Below are 17,482 nucleotides of genomic sequence, written 5' to 3'. Positions count from 1 at the left end.
TTCATGCATATTGTTAAGATATCTGATCAAATATACCTGATATTTAACCTTTTTTTATCAACTTCGACTTAATGTCAAAGTTGTTTTTGAATGTTTTTAAGGTCAGACTTTAGGTGGAGCTACAAAAGCAGGAACGAGGCGCGTCAACAGACACGTTTAGTCAGAGACTCTTGATGGCTTTCGGGAAAACACTGCACGTTGACGAGGAAGGTTATGTCTTTACCAAATACATCTGGTCTCTTGTGGTTCAAAGCTGCGCCATCATGGGATCAGGAAACATGCAATATGCATCACAGAAGACATTTTAAAACGATTATTCAATGTGTCACCGGTTTTTATTCTTCAAAGACAACTCACATTAAACCAAGTATTTCCTGTGTAAAAAATGCATTTATTAATATCAGTAACTCTTCTGTAAACCCGATTTTCTCTTTGAAATGTTATGAAAGCCCGTTTCTTATTTTGTATTAAAAACACTCAGTGGCCGTCTGAGCAGAATCACCATGTCACATTCTGTTAACGCAAACATACATTTGAAAAAAGAAGAAGAAGAAAGTTTTATCATCTAGAAGAACCGGAACAGAATCCATGGACACACAAACATACATCTAACAATCAGTATGCTCACACTTAATTATCCTGGCACATCTGGACTGACAAACACACACTTACTGCGTATTTTGCTTGGAAGAGTGCTGACGCATTGTAAATTATCTCATATTATATTGTTATTATGATTCACTGCATTGCTATTGGTCAGCACATCTGCGTGGACATGAACTGGCACACGAAAATCACATCAAATAAAGACCAGATGATCAACGCGGTCGTGAGGAAAACACCCGGTCAGATGGACACAAAACTAATACAATGGCAAGATCTTATACAGTCAGGAAGAACAAACGCCAACAACACTATTGCACTTTGTTATCCTTTGTAAACCAGCAGACTAGGAGTTCTGTTCGTTAGCTTTTAAGTTATGTCATACAACCTGATCTTTAACCTTTAGTATGGATGATTTCACCTTTCATGAAAAATTCAAAAAACCCCTCTCACATGTTTCAGACCAGTTATGCTACAATACGTATTGTTCTGTCGATGCAGGCGGTGTCTTTCAAAACTGTAATTCCTCATTGGTTTGTGGTAAGATTCAACATTGAAGGCACTAAATGAAAAAACAACTTCCTCATCTGGGTACCCCTTATGATCAAATCATATTTCATTATTGCTCACAAGCTGATTTAAAACAAGATTTTAAAAGTAAAAAAAAAGGATCCACTACAACTGATGTTGAATGCTGTTGTTCATCTAGACTAAAAGAAAAATAATGGAGCGTAGTCTGAATGGGTAACCAGCTGAACATCTTGCATTGGATTGTTCTCGTTCGTAGGCTGTCTCTTACCAGCGCACACTACCCCCTCTATGTGCAGACCCTCCGCTTGTCGTCGAACAGCTTACGGACCGTGTAGACCTGAAAACGGAGGAATACACACAGAGTTAGCAGGATTTGGATAAACAACTCAAGCTATGTGGCTGGCTCAAACAGTGCGGTTGGGTGCGTCAGCACTCCATTTACCTGGGTAAGGGCCACACACAGCATCACCAGCACACTTGCACAGGACCAGAACGAGACCCGCCACAGGTTGTCTTCCAAAAGGTTTCGGTCCCGCGCCTCAAAAGCCCGCAACACCGTCTGCATCTGCCGGCTGCGCTCCAAGCGTCTGTGAAGAGAGTCCATGGATTCCTGAGGAAATAGTGAGGAAAGTTTTAGAAAAGTCGTAGACAAATTCAGGTTCATTTTCTGTGCTGGTTTTAATTGTAGGTTTGGGGCAGATTTGACTTAGAGGTTGAGCAAGTCGTCCTCCAATCGGAAGATCGGTGGTTTGATGTGGTCTGCATGTCCTAAGGCAAGACACTGACCCCCAAATTGTGTGTGAATGGGTAAATGTAGACTGATTGTCTATATTGAATGGTTGAAAAGCACTATAGAAATTCAGGTCCAGGTCTGATGTCGGCCTGTCAGCCTGCCTGTGTATGTGTGTTCACACCATAGATGAAACTACCTGTGGTTTGGTCTAGTAGGTAGTTTCCAGCTGTTAGGAATGCTCAACAAGACACATATTACTTAAAAGTTAAAGGTTGCATAGGTTATTTGGAAAAACCACAGAGACTTTGACTTCGAAAGCATCGTCAAACCCAAAAAGTCCCAATCTTCCATATTGTCAGCAGATCACAGAAAAAGACCGAAACCACAACAGCATCTTTCTATACTTTTCCACTTCCTCAGCCTGTCTGTGGCACTCAGCCTGAAGTTACATTTTTTTCTCCAAACACAAAGGAAATGGATCCGAGATAACTAGTTTCAAAAAGAAAAAGGGGCTAAATCGGTTTATAAACAGCTGGTCAATGATGTTTTAAGCAAACATGACTAAAACCGGATCAAATGGTGCATTTGTTGGGAATTACTTGATATGATTTGGTCCAGAGCCCAGTCCTACAGGAACAGATCATCAGCTGAAAAAAGCTGTTTATACTATTCATGCTTCATTAAAACATGATTGCAATCTGACCTGGTTTGCTCCTACACAAGAAACCCGTTACAACTATCTCTTCTCCTACTCCCTGGATATAATGTAGACATTGATTGAGTATATACCAACTTATTAAGAGGTCGGCTGCATAGTGAACTAGATTTCCTTTTGTGAATTCATTTCTTACGCCCAAACAAACATCTCACCCGGATGTCCTCCAGCTTGTACTCCAGCAGGCTTCCATCAGGCTCCTCTAATCCTGGCCACTCTTCATCTCCCCCTACATCTCCTCCTTGACCCTCGATGATGATCTCAAAGAACACCATTTTTTCTGAGAAGCGACTGAAGCTGTTGTCAAAGCAGATTTCATAGTCTCCGTCCACCGTCGGCTCCACCCTAGAATAACAGGGAATAAAGTCAAAGATAAACAGACAGTTCCAACAACGCTGGCTCAGCGATGTGAAATACGACCCATCATGAATTGTGAGGCAACACTAACACGTGGACTCCGTCAGAACGTCGGGATTCAACAATGAGTCGGACGCCTTCTGGGGAGATGACAGTGAAGTCTACGTCCATACCAGCACCAGCTATCACCTGCATGTACACAAACAAATACATACACACTGAAGTCAGACATTTTCTTGAAGATTATTCTTCTTGAAGACAGAGGAAGACAGTTTTGTGTCCCCAGGACAAACATTTAAAAGAAAGATTAGGAGTGCCTTTCAAGAGAGTGTGCATTGTCGTTTCTTAAATTGAGCCTCACCCACTAAACAAACACACTGCTGCCTGATAGAACTGTACATTGTAAGAAGTGTTCGTTTGCATGTAAGCGGTTTTATGTGATTTCATTATAGAATAGAAGTAACGCTGAAATAGTTATATTAATCAATATTCTCTAGTTTTATTACATCAACCACTCATCCTGTACAGGGTGTATATGTATGTGTACACACACACACACACACACACACACACACACACACACACACACACTGTTAGCTGTAGCCAGGATCAGGGTCAGGACTTCCCTTCAGGAACAACCTGCTGGATGACCCGAGGCTACCAGGATCCCAAGCTTAACATAAGTGTACAGTCTAACATTTACATAGTGAATAATTCAAAATCACAGGAGCAAGCAATGTGTGTATTATCTAATTTCCGGTACAATATTTGTGTTATCACTGATCTTTCTAAGTGTAGCACTCGGGAATCTTGCAACGTTGCACAAAAAGGTGACATACATGAAGTTCAATTTGAAGTGTCTCATTTGTTTCGCTGTTTGTGGAAAATGTGAGCTAGGTTGCTAGACTGGTCACGTTAGCTCCCGTGATATGAGGTTAATGGAGGTGGTTAAGCTGCCGTTAGGTTACATTCCCCTATGCATAGCTTAGAGTATGCAAATACACGTCCAGCACGTCAGCTAGCTAAAGAGACAAAGTCAACGGTAACTGTTAGCCGTCGACATCGTACTCCTGCATCGCTGGTGTAAGCCTTTAACAGACGTGACGTGACGTGAACTCACTGGCTGGTTATGTCTGCTGACCACACGCACAGTTACCTGATATTCGACCTCCATCGTACCATTCTTTATTGCTGTTTGAAAGAAACACTCGGACCTTCCGGCGGGCAGCAGAAACGTGAACTCGCTGTCTAGGTTCTGTCCGAAACAGCTCGCAGCCCCCAAACACCACCCGAACACCACTGCGAGGACAAGCAGTCGTCCTCCGTAGCCCTCTTTCCTCCAGAGAAGGTCCATGGTGAACATATTCCCGAGCACACAGGGCTATCTAAGTTCAGCCATCTCCTTCGCATCCCTCTTCCGCAGCAGAACTTTGCGACACTGTGATTGGAGGGAGACCCCAGGACGAGGGCGACAGTGCGGACCAATCAGAGGGGGAAGAGTAGCAATCTTCCTCCAATCACTGTAGGGCTAAGGACTTTACTCGGGACCGTCTCTTGATGCTACTATACATACTACATGTGCGCGTGCGTTTGTGCGCGTGTGACCCACTGCAGGTCCCTGAAGTGAAAAACGTCATAAAAGACAGAAAAACATAATTAAAAGATTAAGAATATATTATTTTTATGTATGACTATGACTGTGAGTTTGTGAAAAATCCCTCTTGCTGGTGCTACACAGTGCTTTCATTGTGTTGCTGGTCAAAAAAATGTTTTTTTTTAAAAAGTGTTCAATAAACTTTAATGAAGCATCTTATAGTGTGTGTCTAATAAGTGAATACTACGGAGCCCCCCTGGTGACATTGGATTAAAAAAAAATAACGCGTGACCACGAGATAGTAACGCGTGACCACGAGATAGTAATGCGTGGCCACGAGATAGTAATGCGTGGCCACGCGTTATTATCTCGTGGGCACGAGATAGTCAATGCGTGGCCACGAGATAATTCACCTTCAGTAGCGGAATGGTTATCCATATGGAGCTGCCTGTCAGTGATGCTTATTCATTAATAAAGGCAATAGTCTGCTTTTGTATTCAAGAGTAGCTTTGTTATTATTGTCATGGCAACTGTAATGTCAATAATAATGCTATGACAGGCTGGAGGAGCTTCCGTCTAAGTGAAGCCGGACATGCCGGCTACTCTCCGAGTTAGGCTAGTTAGGCTAGTAATTCGCCAGGTACAGTATAGTTCACACGCCTCTGCGACCCACTGTATATGTAAACTTGATTAGTCCCAATTACTAGCATCCCTTCCCCGACATCAGCATATTCCTTGCGTTTAAGTCCATGCATTTTGAGCAGCCGAATTAAGTGTCTCTTGCTAAGAATTACTCCATGCCTAACCGCAAGTGACTTAAGAAGGCTATGTCATTAATTCATTCCTATAATAAAATAAAATGAAATTAACTCAAACTTGTCCATGTTAACAATCAACAGTCTCTGCATGGAAATGACTGCAATAATTAACTCGTGGCCACGAGATAATAACGCGTGGCCACGAGATAGTAATTCGTGGCCACGCGTTATTATTTTTTTTATCCAATGTCACCAGGGGGGCTCCGTAGAAATCTGCTGTTTCCAATGTAAAATTGAACAATCCTTGATTAGGACATGGACATGTCAGCAGGGCCAGTCCCATTGTTACTTTTTGTAACGATTGACATCATCTCTGTACCATTATTGCCATGTTTCTAATATTGGTATTTTGTTTATTATGATTTGTGTTTATTTGTGTATGTTATGACTGTTACTGATCCAGCAGGTCACCTGCAGAGCCTTACTGGGCGAAGCTGGGCTTGATCCCTCAGACCTCAAGAAGGGGGCCTGTTTATTTGGGTCGCGTGTCCCAGGCCTGCTTTTCCATTCCTTACTTTGGGCCTGACAGTTCCTTCTTGATGTACTTCCTCGACACACACTTTAGGAGGACGCAAGAAACTAATTAGCGGTAATTTATCACTGTCACACTCCATTTATTTAGTAAAGATCCGATACGTGATTTTCTCCTATCACAGCAGGGCAGACACAGCTGCAAGTATAATAAACTTAATGATCCTCATAGGTTTGTCAGCTGGCAAGCATTGAAAGTAAATGTGCGAATATTGTCGACGCTTGATAATTAGCACACCTAAAACAGGCCTATTACTCATTTTCATTGCTGCATCGATGAAAAAGTGTCCAATCAGAAAATCCTTGTACAGTTTATGAATAAATAGATGGATGACCTGTCCCGGATGGACGCCTGAGTTTTAAGTAGCTATGCAGCTATGACATGTGTCACTTGTTGTGGTCAGTTGGGTTAACAACTGCATGTATCTTCTGTAAAGTCATTATTTAGATTCACACTATTATTCTTTTTTTCCCTGAGCTGTGTTTGAATGTTCACTCATTTATTATCATCCAAATAATAAACACCCACCATGAATTTTTCATAGCATTCTGACTTCTCACTTTAAGAGCTGAAGGGAATTCACCAGTATTGGTATTATTTTTGCCTGTGAATTTCCGAATGTGACAGCAAAAAGGCCTACAGTTGACTCTATAATGAGCAACACATTTTGGACATTATTTGTTATCATTATTATAAGAACCATTGTAAGAAAATGAGAGATTTTGATGATTGAAATAAAACGTAGTTCGTGACGCACACCTATCAGTGGCTCTCGTCTTTTGTACTAATGTCAGACTCCCACAGCCTCAACACATCTTGGCTCAAGGCACGGCAGTCTCATTATTTTCTCAATGTAGCCGAGAAAACAGGAAATATGAAGAAACTAAGAAATACTAATAAGACACGAGTGACGTGTGTAAAAATGGGAATCGAGAGCAATATGAGAAATGTTGTTTGGCAAAAAAAAAAATATATATATATATAAAAAAGAGCCAGTAGCCCAAAAGATGTAGTTATTAACGAATGTATTATTTATGAAATCAGTTACGCAGTGTCACTTCTGGGGTTCCTCGTGTCCACGTCCATCTAGTTCTCTCTCTATAAATGCATTTAACAAGTAACAACCACACACACTGTTGACTTCCGTCTGTCCCCCACCAGTCTTTGTGCATGCGTTACAGTGTGTGGGAAGCAAGTCAGTCAGAGTATGTAGTGTGTCAACATGCATGTCAAACTGCCCCCTCCTACGCCTCAGTAAAACACAGTTTCACTTTGTAACCGAACAAAGTGGGAATCATCTGTTTTCATAATTCAAATACTTCATCGGTGCTCCGTCGTGCAACCTTTAAACCGCAGATAAGACAAAGAAAACATCAATAACATGCCGCGCACATGAAAAAGATGTTCTTGATAACAAGAGCGAAATGAAAGTGGTTTTCAGAATACTTTTGTCAAAGGAATGTGAAGAAACCCAATAAGAGGAAGGACAAAACAGAAAGATTCAGATTCCACACGTTGCTGTACTTCTGCTTCGCTGTGCAAAGACACATGAAAGGTGGAATTGCATTGACGGGATGTTGCAAGAGCAGCAAAGCAAGCAAAAGTACAGAAAACAAGTGTTGATTAATCACCCACAATAACAAGTATTAGGGGAAAAAGGAAGAGTCTAAAAGAGTGAAGCAACTCTCGACAACAACAGTGACCGTATAGAAAAAGAAAGCGTTTGGCACACAGGCCGCTTTTCTTCACTGCAACACATCAGTCATCTTCAATCACTGCAGAATATTTAGCTGAGACACACCAGAGCGAGAAAGAGAGCCGTGGCCATGATTTGAAAGTGTCAGCTGTATAGGGTGACAGCGGTGCTCTTTAGGGTGCAGATGAGTTAGACTGCGTGGGTGATATAGTGTGAGGCTGTGGCAGCAGCAGCGGGTAGCAGTCAAAAGTGTGCGGGTGTGAATTCAACGACTTGACCCCCACTCCGCTCAGCCTTCACATCCAACCCAACTGTTTAAACTTTGACGTCACGTGGCTGACAGGCAGAAAATGGCTGCAGACAAACTGAGACGAAACGGGCCAGGAGCGTTTAGCGGTACACGACACACCAGGAGGGAGAAATTGAAGTGAGAGACAGAGAGAGAGCGAGAGAGAGAGAGAGGAAGTGTCAGCTGAGGAACGATAACTATATTCGTAGGGAGTGTCCAATGTACACAACCACCCACACGCACGCTCACATGCACATTACTCACTGTCACTCTTTCTCTCTCTCTCGCTCTGCCCCGTGTCATCTTCATTTCCTCCTTACGAGAGCTTGCTTGCTAAGCAATATTGCTGATAGTTGACAGCAGGCGAGCAAACGCAAGAGTTGTGGGAGCAGGGAGATCCGTACACTCGAGGTGCAGACGGAGGATTGTCCTCTTCTCAGAAGGTGAGACGGCTAGAGGAGTCGGAATACGCAGTGGTGTGTCAGACAATATCATTGATGTTTAATTTGTATATATTGTTTAAGAATATTTTTTGACTTTAACAGTTTTTGAAAAGTGCCCTCTGGATGTTTGACTGAAGACATTTCTGTTTGATTCACTGGACGTTGTTGAAGCTGTCTCTTGGGTGTTTGCCGTATTCAGGGCACACAGAAATCACTGTTTGCATCGCATTGGTTGCATGAGGCCACATCTGTGTGTCTCTCTGTCTCAGTCTGTTTGTGTCTTTTATTTCTTAGTTTTTTTCAATGCCTTTCTGTTCCCAGTTTCATTGCTTTGTCTGACCGCAAACGCTGTCCCTTTCAGTATCCCTTCCTCGACACATCGGGGTGCGCTCGCCCTTTGACCTTTAGCCCTATCATCCCAGTTGGAGAGTGACCTGGTGGGATGGCAGAGAGTGGCGCGGGTACGTGCCCCCAGGTGTTTGTGGTCGACAACCAAGCCTGCTACATCTCCGAGCCCGGGGAGATGAAACCGAGATGGATGAAAGTAGGCCAAAAGTTTCTTCTCCTGCTGGTGGGACTCACCCTGTTGGGGCTTGTCATCGAGGGCTGTTTCATCTACAATCTTTACAAAAAAACGGAGGTGAGGCTGATGCCCTTATGCGATTGTACGTGTGTGTCTGAGTGAAAGGAGAAACCTTAGTTTTTGGAGCAACATGGAAATTCCTGTTTCTCTAAATTTCCCTACTTTCCATTACATCATAAGCAGACACACCGCAGCGGACAGATGAACACATTTGTACGTGGGTCGTCATTTGCTCTTTAAGTTGCGGGTCAATCATGACAAACATGCTAAATGGACTCTTTCTCTAGTTCTACTTCCCTTTCTTTTGTCTCTCAAGTGCGAACCTACAATACAACTTCACTTTTCTTACAGTTTCACAATGTTCTTCAAACACCTGCCTCTTTTATGTTGTACACTTGTATGTTTAGTAAACGGGAAAAATAAATCTCCATCACCAGCCAGTGTAGCTCACTCACAAGACTACACTTCTGACTTGTTCTTGAACGTGTTTTTCTTTACATAATTTCATTATTACTTTTTCTTCCTCTAACTGCAGGGATTTTCCCTCTGTAAGTCTCATCCTCTCTGCCATAACCTGTCCAATCCCCAAACATCTGGCCAGCAGGTAAGTGTGAGGGTCCAGTACCCATATCTGTGTCACTTGTTACACTGTCAGATGCGCATTTGAGTTTTAGAATTAAATTTGTTTTTTCTGTTTCAGGGAGGCACGATGCGTCAAGTGGGACCGAAAGGTATTGAGTAACTCTCTGTTATCGTAAGCAATAAAGATTAGCCACAAATACGTGATGTATTCTGATGCAAAACCTCCAGTGATGATCGATCGGTTGATGTGAAAGTGTTTTCTTGAACAGAGTCCAACGAGATTCGCACAGTGACACCAAATCTGGGTGAGGACCAACTGAGGCCCTTTGCTCACCTGATAGGTAAGAGGCTTCTCAGCACTCAAACCAGAATAGTGTACCTTCACTGTTGATTTGAACTAATCTCCTTCCCTTTCTTCAGTCACAACAACTATTTTCTCTCGTCTATCTCACCTTAATCCCAGGCTCCAACACTCCAGAAGGGGATAACAATGTGGTTCTATGGGAAAACAAAAATGGCGAAGCCGTCACCCACAACATGGGCTACCACAACGGCCGGCTGTTGGTGCAGAAAGACGGCTACTACTACCTCTACTCCAAAGTGACATTAAATGCTGTAGAGGACTGTTTGGTTATTCAGCACAGGGTTATGAAAGACATCAGTGCCTATGGCAAATCTATAGAACTCATGAGATCAAAAAGGTGAGTCAGTGTACCACTCCTTACTTCCTTCCTCTGTCGCTGCACATGTGCTCACAACTTGGGTGCAGCCAGTTTGTAGCTTTGCATCTGTTTATTAGAAGGAAGACTGAAATCAGTGCTTCCTTCGTCACATTATGTAAAGTTACTTTCTGACACCTCGGCCTTGTTCCCTCTAGTTCCCGCTGCACCCCGAAACCTTCGAGTGTGAATGGTTCAGACGGGGAGGATCTGTGGAACAGTTTTCTGGCTGGGATCTTCCACCTGCAGAGTGGAGATAAAATTTTTGTCAATTTGGAGAACATAAATAAGATCCGTCCGGGACCTACCGACAATCTCATGGGGGCCTTTATGATATTTCCAGGCAATATTCCGCAATAATGCCTCTCTCTCCCCCATTGTGACCAGATTCTATGTCTCTGTGTTTAACGTAAGGCACACCACATGTTGTGGTGGAATTTATTATATGCAATATATATATAATCTAAATTATACTAAACTAAATTAATGTATTTGAATCCCTTATGAAAAAGCACCAAATGGTTGTGAAATCATAAAAAAAAAGTATCTGATATTCAGTTTGTATAAGCCTATCTGATCATTTGTTGCATTGTGTGAATAAAGACTGTTTCTTATCAAACGACTATGTGGTGGCACCAGTTCCTGATAAGCGCTATGTTGGACAGGTATAACAAGATCAATGTGAACTGATATTCTGCGTCAGAATAAGAGCAGATTTATAGATACATGCATAGATACATCTGCATCCGTGTGCATCTGTGTGTGTGTGTGTGTGTGTGTGTGTGCGTGTGTGTGTGTGTGTGTGTGTGTGAAGAGCAGGAAAGAGAAGCTGCGGTGCTGAGGTTGATGTGACTGACTCAGCGCTTCTCACAGTACAGGGGAACGTTTTGCAGACATTGCAGCACGGTATCGAAAAGAAAAAAGACATGGAGGCACAATTAAGAAATTAAGTAATGGAGAGTTTGGCAACAAACGAGCGAAGAGTATCAGGGTTGAGAAAGTTACGCAGAAACACACAAAAATAGCGCGAAGCCAGGAAACCATGTAGACAGGTAGACAGACAGGTAACCAAATGCATGCCACATGGACCTCAGCTGCCATTTGGGTCATTTCCTGCTTGAAGATGCAGATAAACATCTGTGTATCGAAGTGAAACAAATGCAAAACAAGCTGAGCGTGAACGCTTTGCACATAAAAAAAACACATCTTGTTGGATTGTATCAAGTGTATTTGCTCAACTGTGATTTACTTGATTGTTTCTCCGACACTTTATGCATTTAATCCATTACATTTCATTTCACAAGTGTTTGTGTGCATGTGTGCACAATTTACAGTCCTACCAAATGGTTTTCACACTATACCACATTGGTCAACAAGTGGTGGTTATGCACCAAGAAACACCAAAATAGACCAATAGCAGAACATAAACAGGGATGCCCACTATTTTAAATACTTTTAAAATTAAATTGTCTTTGCAAATGTTTTATGCACCTTTACTTTTGTATATGCACACTTTAAAGGTTTGGAGGTCATGTGCACCTGATGAGAAGTCCAATATTCACTCTCTTCTAGCTTTTTTTGGGTCTCCACCGCCTCGTGATAGAAATCATTTAGCTGCTAAATGCTCCACTGTGTCGTCGACTGTGTCCGTCTGCTGATTGGTGCAGAGCAGGTAGCTTATAGTGGGTTTTTAAAAGTTTGAAAAGTTCATCCAAACGGCCCCTTTCCAATTTTCATTTGATACATTGTTACCAAAAAATAAAAAAATTGATTATAGCCACTTTAATTACATAGCATGACCCCCCCCCCCCCAAAAAAACCCTTACCTATAGCACTTTGATCATAGCACTGTTGCTCTTAAAGTAGCTTTGCTGAACAGCTACTACTTTACTCAGAAGAGAACCTAACACTTGTTCTATTTTTAGCTCTTACTTTATCGGCAATGATACGTTGTGGTTTCTTGGTTTCCTTCTTTTGACAAATGTACTTATTGCAAGTCGCTTTGGACAAAAGCGTCTGCTAAATGACCTAAATGTAAAGGAAACTTATTACACAGGTGTGTCGCTTTGAACATATAAACAATGAATTACCTCGTGCATGTTTCTCAGTTGGGACTCAATATTTTTGATGAGTGACCAGATGATGAGCAGAATTTTTTTTTAAACAGCACAAAGGCACTCTTCAGAAGTGATCATCTAATCAAACCAGCTCTAATTTTTCCAAATCACATTCAGCATTTCCTCTTAGATATTTGATCACGCCTTCTGCTTTGTGTGTGCGCCAACAGGATGAATGCCGTAACTGGTATTTCACGATGTTTTCACTTGGGTTTGTATCACACAAGAGGTGATTGCGTTTGTTTGCTGGCCCACATAGAAGGTTTTTTTTTCTAAGCCACACTGTTTGGTAAATAAACAGGAAGTGACGTACATCCAGTTCCCGGTACAAGCTGCGTAACAGGGAACTTTCCCTTACCTATGCACTTTTCACATATTCCATTTCTCACAATCACTTTCACACTCGTCATTTTCCTACTTTTCACAAGGAAATTATCTCAGCGTTCACCATATCCATGTTTAATATGGATTACAGTTAAATATATATATATATATATATTCAACACTGTGAAGTTTGTCCATAGGACTTACATAGACTTTCGAAACCAAAACATTTTCTCAATTCACGAGTCCACATATTAAATCTATCTTAATCATGTTTGGATTGCAGAAGGGTCATTCCTATGGGACCTTGTTTCTGTAAAAAAAATTGATTCAATTGCGTGTGTGTCACTCATCATTGTGACTCATCATTTGCCAAAAGGGATGTAATGACTTTACTTTAACTAGATCTAAATGAGGTCCCAGAGGAGCTTGTTGGGAGTTGGGAACAGAATTACAATCACACATTTGTTTGTAAGCCTCTACTTTATGCCCGCAGCCATTTATAAAATGAATGAACAGAGCTATAAAGTCACATTTAACTCAGTGTAGGCTGATTTAACTTGTAATGTATTGCACATTAACATTCATGTAGTGATATCTACATCAAAACGAATGTCTATAAAAATAGATAAATATCGGTACATAAATAGTTCCATATATCAAATAAATAATATACAATAATATAATAATAATAATAATAATATACAAAGTAAAATACTGTATGCACATTTATACACAATCAGGCGAAGGTCCAGTCTTTTCCATATGCAGTTTGCATTATCATGCAACCTCTCTTCAGATTTCACTTTAAAGTCCTGCCAAACTTCATCATCTTAGTTTGTGAGAAATGCTGTCATAGCTTTGAAGATGGCACTGGCACCTGTCCTTTTTTCACTTACTTGGACTTGTAACACACAACACACAAAGTGGTGTTGTTCTTTAGTTACGACCCAAAGGTCAGAGTTCTGAATCTGGACACCACAGTGTCCGCGCTAGTCCACGAGGAACATCCCGAATCCTGAGCTGCTCAGCTCCAGTCTCCAGTCCGGCAGTCCGTTCTCCGGCACGGTCATCTGAGTGACCAGCTTCTCGTCGTCCAGCTTTCTCACTGTCCAGCACTTCCTGCTCACGGGTGTTACATCGGCCATTTCCGGCAGCTCCACGTCGCAGGTGAGCTTGTCGCCCACGTGCACTCTGAGGAGGCCTGCTTTGCACGTGTAGGTGCAGGTGAAGTTGAGATCAATGTACATGAAGTAGTTCCCTGCCTGTTTGACCTTCAGCGTGTGCTGCTCTGCATCAAACAGGAAGTTGCTTCCTACGGACCCTCCAGCAGCATAGTTGACCCGAGCCCAGGGCATGGTGGAGTTCTTCAACTCGCCTGCAGGAAGGGACAAACACAACTCATTAAAATGATGTTGACCTAAAATCGAATGACATCATTTTAGTGATGCAAATAGAGGATTTTGAAATCTTTAAAAGGAAGACAGCATTATTATCTGCTGACTATTTATTTCTATTCATGTTTGCATAACTCAGTCCCTTATCATGTATGTTATGAGTGCTTTTAGCAAATGGCAGTAGACTTACTTGAGGCGGCTTCCAGATAGACAAAGTTCTCCATCTGTTAACAAAAACGACAACCATGAAGTGAGTTAAAAATGTGAGGAAGACGTTGGTGAAACTTTCAAATAAGCAGAGACAACAAGCGGGTCATTATTGGAATAATCGGACCGATGAGTTTACCTTGTATGCTGGGGCAGGAGTGTCTCCCGTCAGCCTTGACATTTTAAAGTCTACAGACGGACGCGCGGACTCCAGCTCGGACCGCAGCCGCAGCACAAGCATCACTCCGCCGGCCGTCAGAGCCGTCACCGCCACGAACAGAAAAATGACCGATACGACGAGAAAAGCGTCCAGGCAGCTTCCGCGGCGTCGGTCGCTCTTACGGAGAGATTCTGCGTCCATGACTTTATCGTTGTGTCCAATCAATCCACGGGAGGATGCCTGAGCGTCAGAGAGACGGTCCAGTGTCTTCTTCTTCTTCGTCTTCTTCTATAGGAGGCAGGATCAAAGGCTTTGGTTGAGTTATACAGCGCCAGGTGATCGCGGATGTTTACCTCCACACGAATCTTGTTAACACTCAGGTCCGCGTCTTAATGTGAATGGCGCGTCTGTGCGCACCATGGCGGCTTTTTATAGCCACAGTTAAGTTACAGCAGCGTGTACACAGAAGGAAAAACGCGGAAGTCATGGATTTCCCTCTCGGTGTTTCACACACGCCCCCCCGCCCCCTCCGCGCGCAGGGTGAGAAAACGACACGCAGACTTTCCGCGGCTCTCCCTCTGGTTGCGCAAGTGTGCCCCAAAGGCAGCGCGCGGAGCGGAAAACGAAAGGGAGAGAAGACGCTCATCCTCCAGCCTCGCTACATTCCGACACAGTCACAAGTCTCGTCTGTTCCCCTCTTCCCACCTTGAAACTCACCGTTGGCAAAAAGAAAAAGAAAAGAGATAATAGAAAAAGATAATGGAGTTAATGAAAACATAACGTACTCTATTGGAAAAGTCAGCGTGGGCGTGTCCGAGCAGCTGTGGGATGATAGGGTTGGGCATTTGGCGAGAGTAGCCGGTGTATTTCATCATCAAGCTTTTCCAGCTTTTTTAATAGGTTGCGTAATTATAGCACAACCACGTGGCTGGTTTCAAATCTCAATGTGAATTTTTGCGGTTACTGCAAAAACATACGGGAATCCCGGAATCCCGACTGTCTTCGCTGTGTGTGTGTGTGTGTGTGTGTGTGCGTGTGTGTGTGTGTGTGTGTGTGTGTGTGTGTGAGAGAGAGAGAGAGCGAGAGAGAGGCTCCTATGATGAACAAAAGATGGAAGACAAGCACTTTGGTGTTGCATAAAGTCGCACTTACATTTACGTACGTTTTAATGATTTAATGATTGGCAATCGTTTAGATAATTTTTCCAGTGAGTTGTGCACTTTCCTGTGTAAACAGATTGCGTCTCCTAACAGGACAAAAGGCAGTAGTTCCAGTTATGGGACTCATCAAGTGATTGTTAAGGTGTGAAGAAGTAGGATGCCAAATTGCACCACTTTCATTTAAGGACATTTTTTTTAAAGCTACAGCAATACAATAATATTAGTATGCCTTCATACTGCCCATGTTCATGTAGAATGAATGACAGCCCGAGTTGTGCTTTCTGATAAGTGCCAATTAGAATGTTTGTCGTGAGCATTAAGAGCACCACTGTGTGTGAGCACAGCAATTATAGCGCTGCCAGCATGGCTGTAGACTCTTTGTTGGTCAGTGAATGGAGCCAGACAGACAGGTGGTGACGTTTAAACTGTAAATGCAAAAATATATAATGAGATGATCTGTTTCTTCCAGGTGAGCAGAGCTGATGCACCAGCCATATTTAGCAAATTTTACTGAAAGATGCAGTACATCACAAAACGTTGCGACATATTCTCATAGCAATGTGTCAAATAATGCAGCTTGGTCAGTCCTCTAAAGCTTCAACAGGGTGCTCTTCGTACCCCTCTAGTGTCTTTGGATGGTCCCCAGTGTGTCACAGTGCGACTACACTTGAGGATATTCCACATCTTTCTACATCAGGTGGCGATCCACACAGCCCTGACCTACAGGAAAGTTTACACTGGGATTTATGGTAATCACACTTAAATGCTCCATGCTGATCAAAACACGATCAGCTGATCAGATCCGTTTTCAACGAAAGAAAATGCCAAGGAAATGTTTGTGGTTGTTCCTGAAAGGGAAGCGCATGGTTATATTAAGACAGACATGAGACGGGAAGTGTCTGTCATTCTATTCCTGAGATATGGTTCAGCTTTGAGGTGACTGCACTGCTGAAAAAAGTAAACGCGTCGAAGCTGACTTAATCTTCAGACTAAACAGTAGTCAATTGCTATAAAAAGGTTCTCTCTGGAAATGTACAAAACTATACTATACTGTACATTTATACATCTATAACATCACATACAATTGGACTGAATTAAAATGTGAAGAAAAGTGCATTGTCAAGAAAAGTTGTGAAATTAAATGAGATATGACTGCTGTGTCATAGTTGTATCAATGCATTCGTGTTGTTTTAAGGAACCAGTGGTTCAAGCAGGAAACCGTGTGTTGCTCATCATGCTCATCACTCTGATTGCAATGTTGTCTGCGGTTTAAACAATAATTCTCATAATAATAACAATCTTTAACATCTCTCCCAATTCATTGTCATATTTTTGGACTACCTTAGACCAAATAACATGTAGGAATATTGAAAATGGGCATAATTCCCCATAAACTCTGAATCCTATTGGAAAAACAGTTTTCCTTTAAAAAATTGTAATATGTTTTATATTATAGTATTACTTATGAAGTAATTATTGCAATGAAGTACAACTTTCCAAAAAATAAATCAATAAGTGTATTGTTATGTAAATATTCAAGTCTTGAAAAACGAATCCGATCAGAGCAGGACGTGAACATGTGTCTTGCTGGCCCATGGAGAATGTTACAATTGCACAACAAAATAATACTTGAAGCACTAAACAATGAAACCCACAGACTTTAATGTCAAAGAAATGCCTACAACAATAATAATGTGTCAGTGCTGTTAATGGTATATATTTATTATTGTGTAACATATTTCATGCTTTTATTCTTCTTATCTAGGTATATTGTGTATTGTTTGTCTGGTTGCAGGTAAACTACAAGTAAAAAAGAACAGCTGATACGTTTATTATATCTGTCAAGCAATGATATCCGACTGTATTTATTTCTATTTTATGTCAGCATGATCAAACACCACGAGGCTTCCTGCCTTTCATCA

General features: G+C 42.0%; 3 protein-coding genes across 6 annotated transcripts; 1 reads left to right on the top strand and 2 right to left on the bottom strand.

Annotated features, from left to right (window-relative positions):
- Positions 1-313: 313 nt before the first annotated feature.
- tmed1b (transmembrane p24 trafficking protein 1b) lies at positions 314-4,367 on the bottom strand. Of its 2 annotated transcripts, XR_014596886.1 has the most exons (6): positions 4,096-4,367; positions 3,031-3,128; positions 2,738-2,927; positions 1,577-1,744; positions 701-1,471; positions 314-653 (listed from the first exon to the last, which is right to left on the bottom strand). XR_014596886.1 is itself a non-coding variant. In XM_084006319.1 (5 exons), the coding sequence occupies exons 1-5, from the start codon at positions 4,300-4,302 to the stop codon at positions 1,421-1,423; spliced, it is 714 nt and encodes a 237-aa protein (XP_083862445.1). In that variant the 5' UTR covers positions 4,303-4,367; the 3' UTR covers positions 314-1,420. The 2 variants fall into 2 exon arrangements, 1 of the variants encoding a protein (XP_083862445.1); XM_084006319.1 differs by having other exon boundaries at positions 314-1,471.
- A 3,805-nt stretch (positions 4,368-8,172) lies between these two features.
- LOC311010411 (tumor necrosis factor ligand superfamily member 14-like) lies at positions 8,173-10,817 on the top strand. 3 transcript variants are annotated; one of them, XM_084004894.1, is made up of 7 exons: positions 8,173-8,311; positions 8,673-8,951; positions 9,430-9,504; positions 9,595-9,625; positions 9,746-9,817; positions 9,940-10,177; positions 10,354-10,817. In XM_084004894.1, exons 2-7 carry the CDS (start codon positions 8,754-8,756, stop codon positions 10,553-10,555), a joined length of 816 nt encoding a protein of 271 aa, XP_083861020.1. In that variant the 5' UTR covers positions 8,173-8,311; positions 8,673-8,753; the 3' UTR covers positions 10,556-10,817. The 3 variants fall into 3 exon arrangements, with proteins under 3 accessions (XP_083861020.1, XP_083861021.1, XP_083861019.1); XM_084004895.1 differs by having other exon boundaries at positions 8,179-8,311; positions 8,633-8,951; positions 9,430-9,498; XM_084004893.1 differs by having other exon boundaries at positions 8,179-8,311; positions 8,633-8,951.
- Positions 10,818-11,506: 689 nt separating this feature from the next.
- On the bottom strand, positions 11,507-14,885 carry LOC311010707 (uncharacterized protein). Its single transcript, XM_084005295.1, has 3 exons — positions 14,380-14,885; positions 14,224-14,257; positions 11,507-14,014 (listed from the first exon to the last, which is right to left on the bottom strand). The coding sequence occupies exons 1-3, from the start codon at positions 14,599-14,601 to the stop codon at positions 13,629-13,631; spliced, it is 642 nt and encodes a 213-aa protein (XP_083861421.1). The 5' UTR covers positions 14,602-14,885; the 3' UTR covers positions 11,507-13,628.
- Between the last annotated feature and the right edge of the window lie 2,597 nt (positions 14,886-17,482).

This window comes from Eutrigla gurnardus (genome assembly GCF_963514095.1).
Source record: "Eutrigla gurnardus genome assembly, chromosome: 3".
In the NCBI taxonomy this organism is placed as follows: Eukaryota; Metazoa; Chordata; class Actinopteri; order Perciformes; family Triglidae; genus Eutrigla; species Eutrigla gurnardus.
The sequence above is the reverse complement of the archived record's forward strand: the minus strand, read 5'-3'. Positions and strand labels throughout refer to the sequence as shown.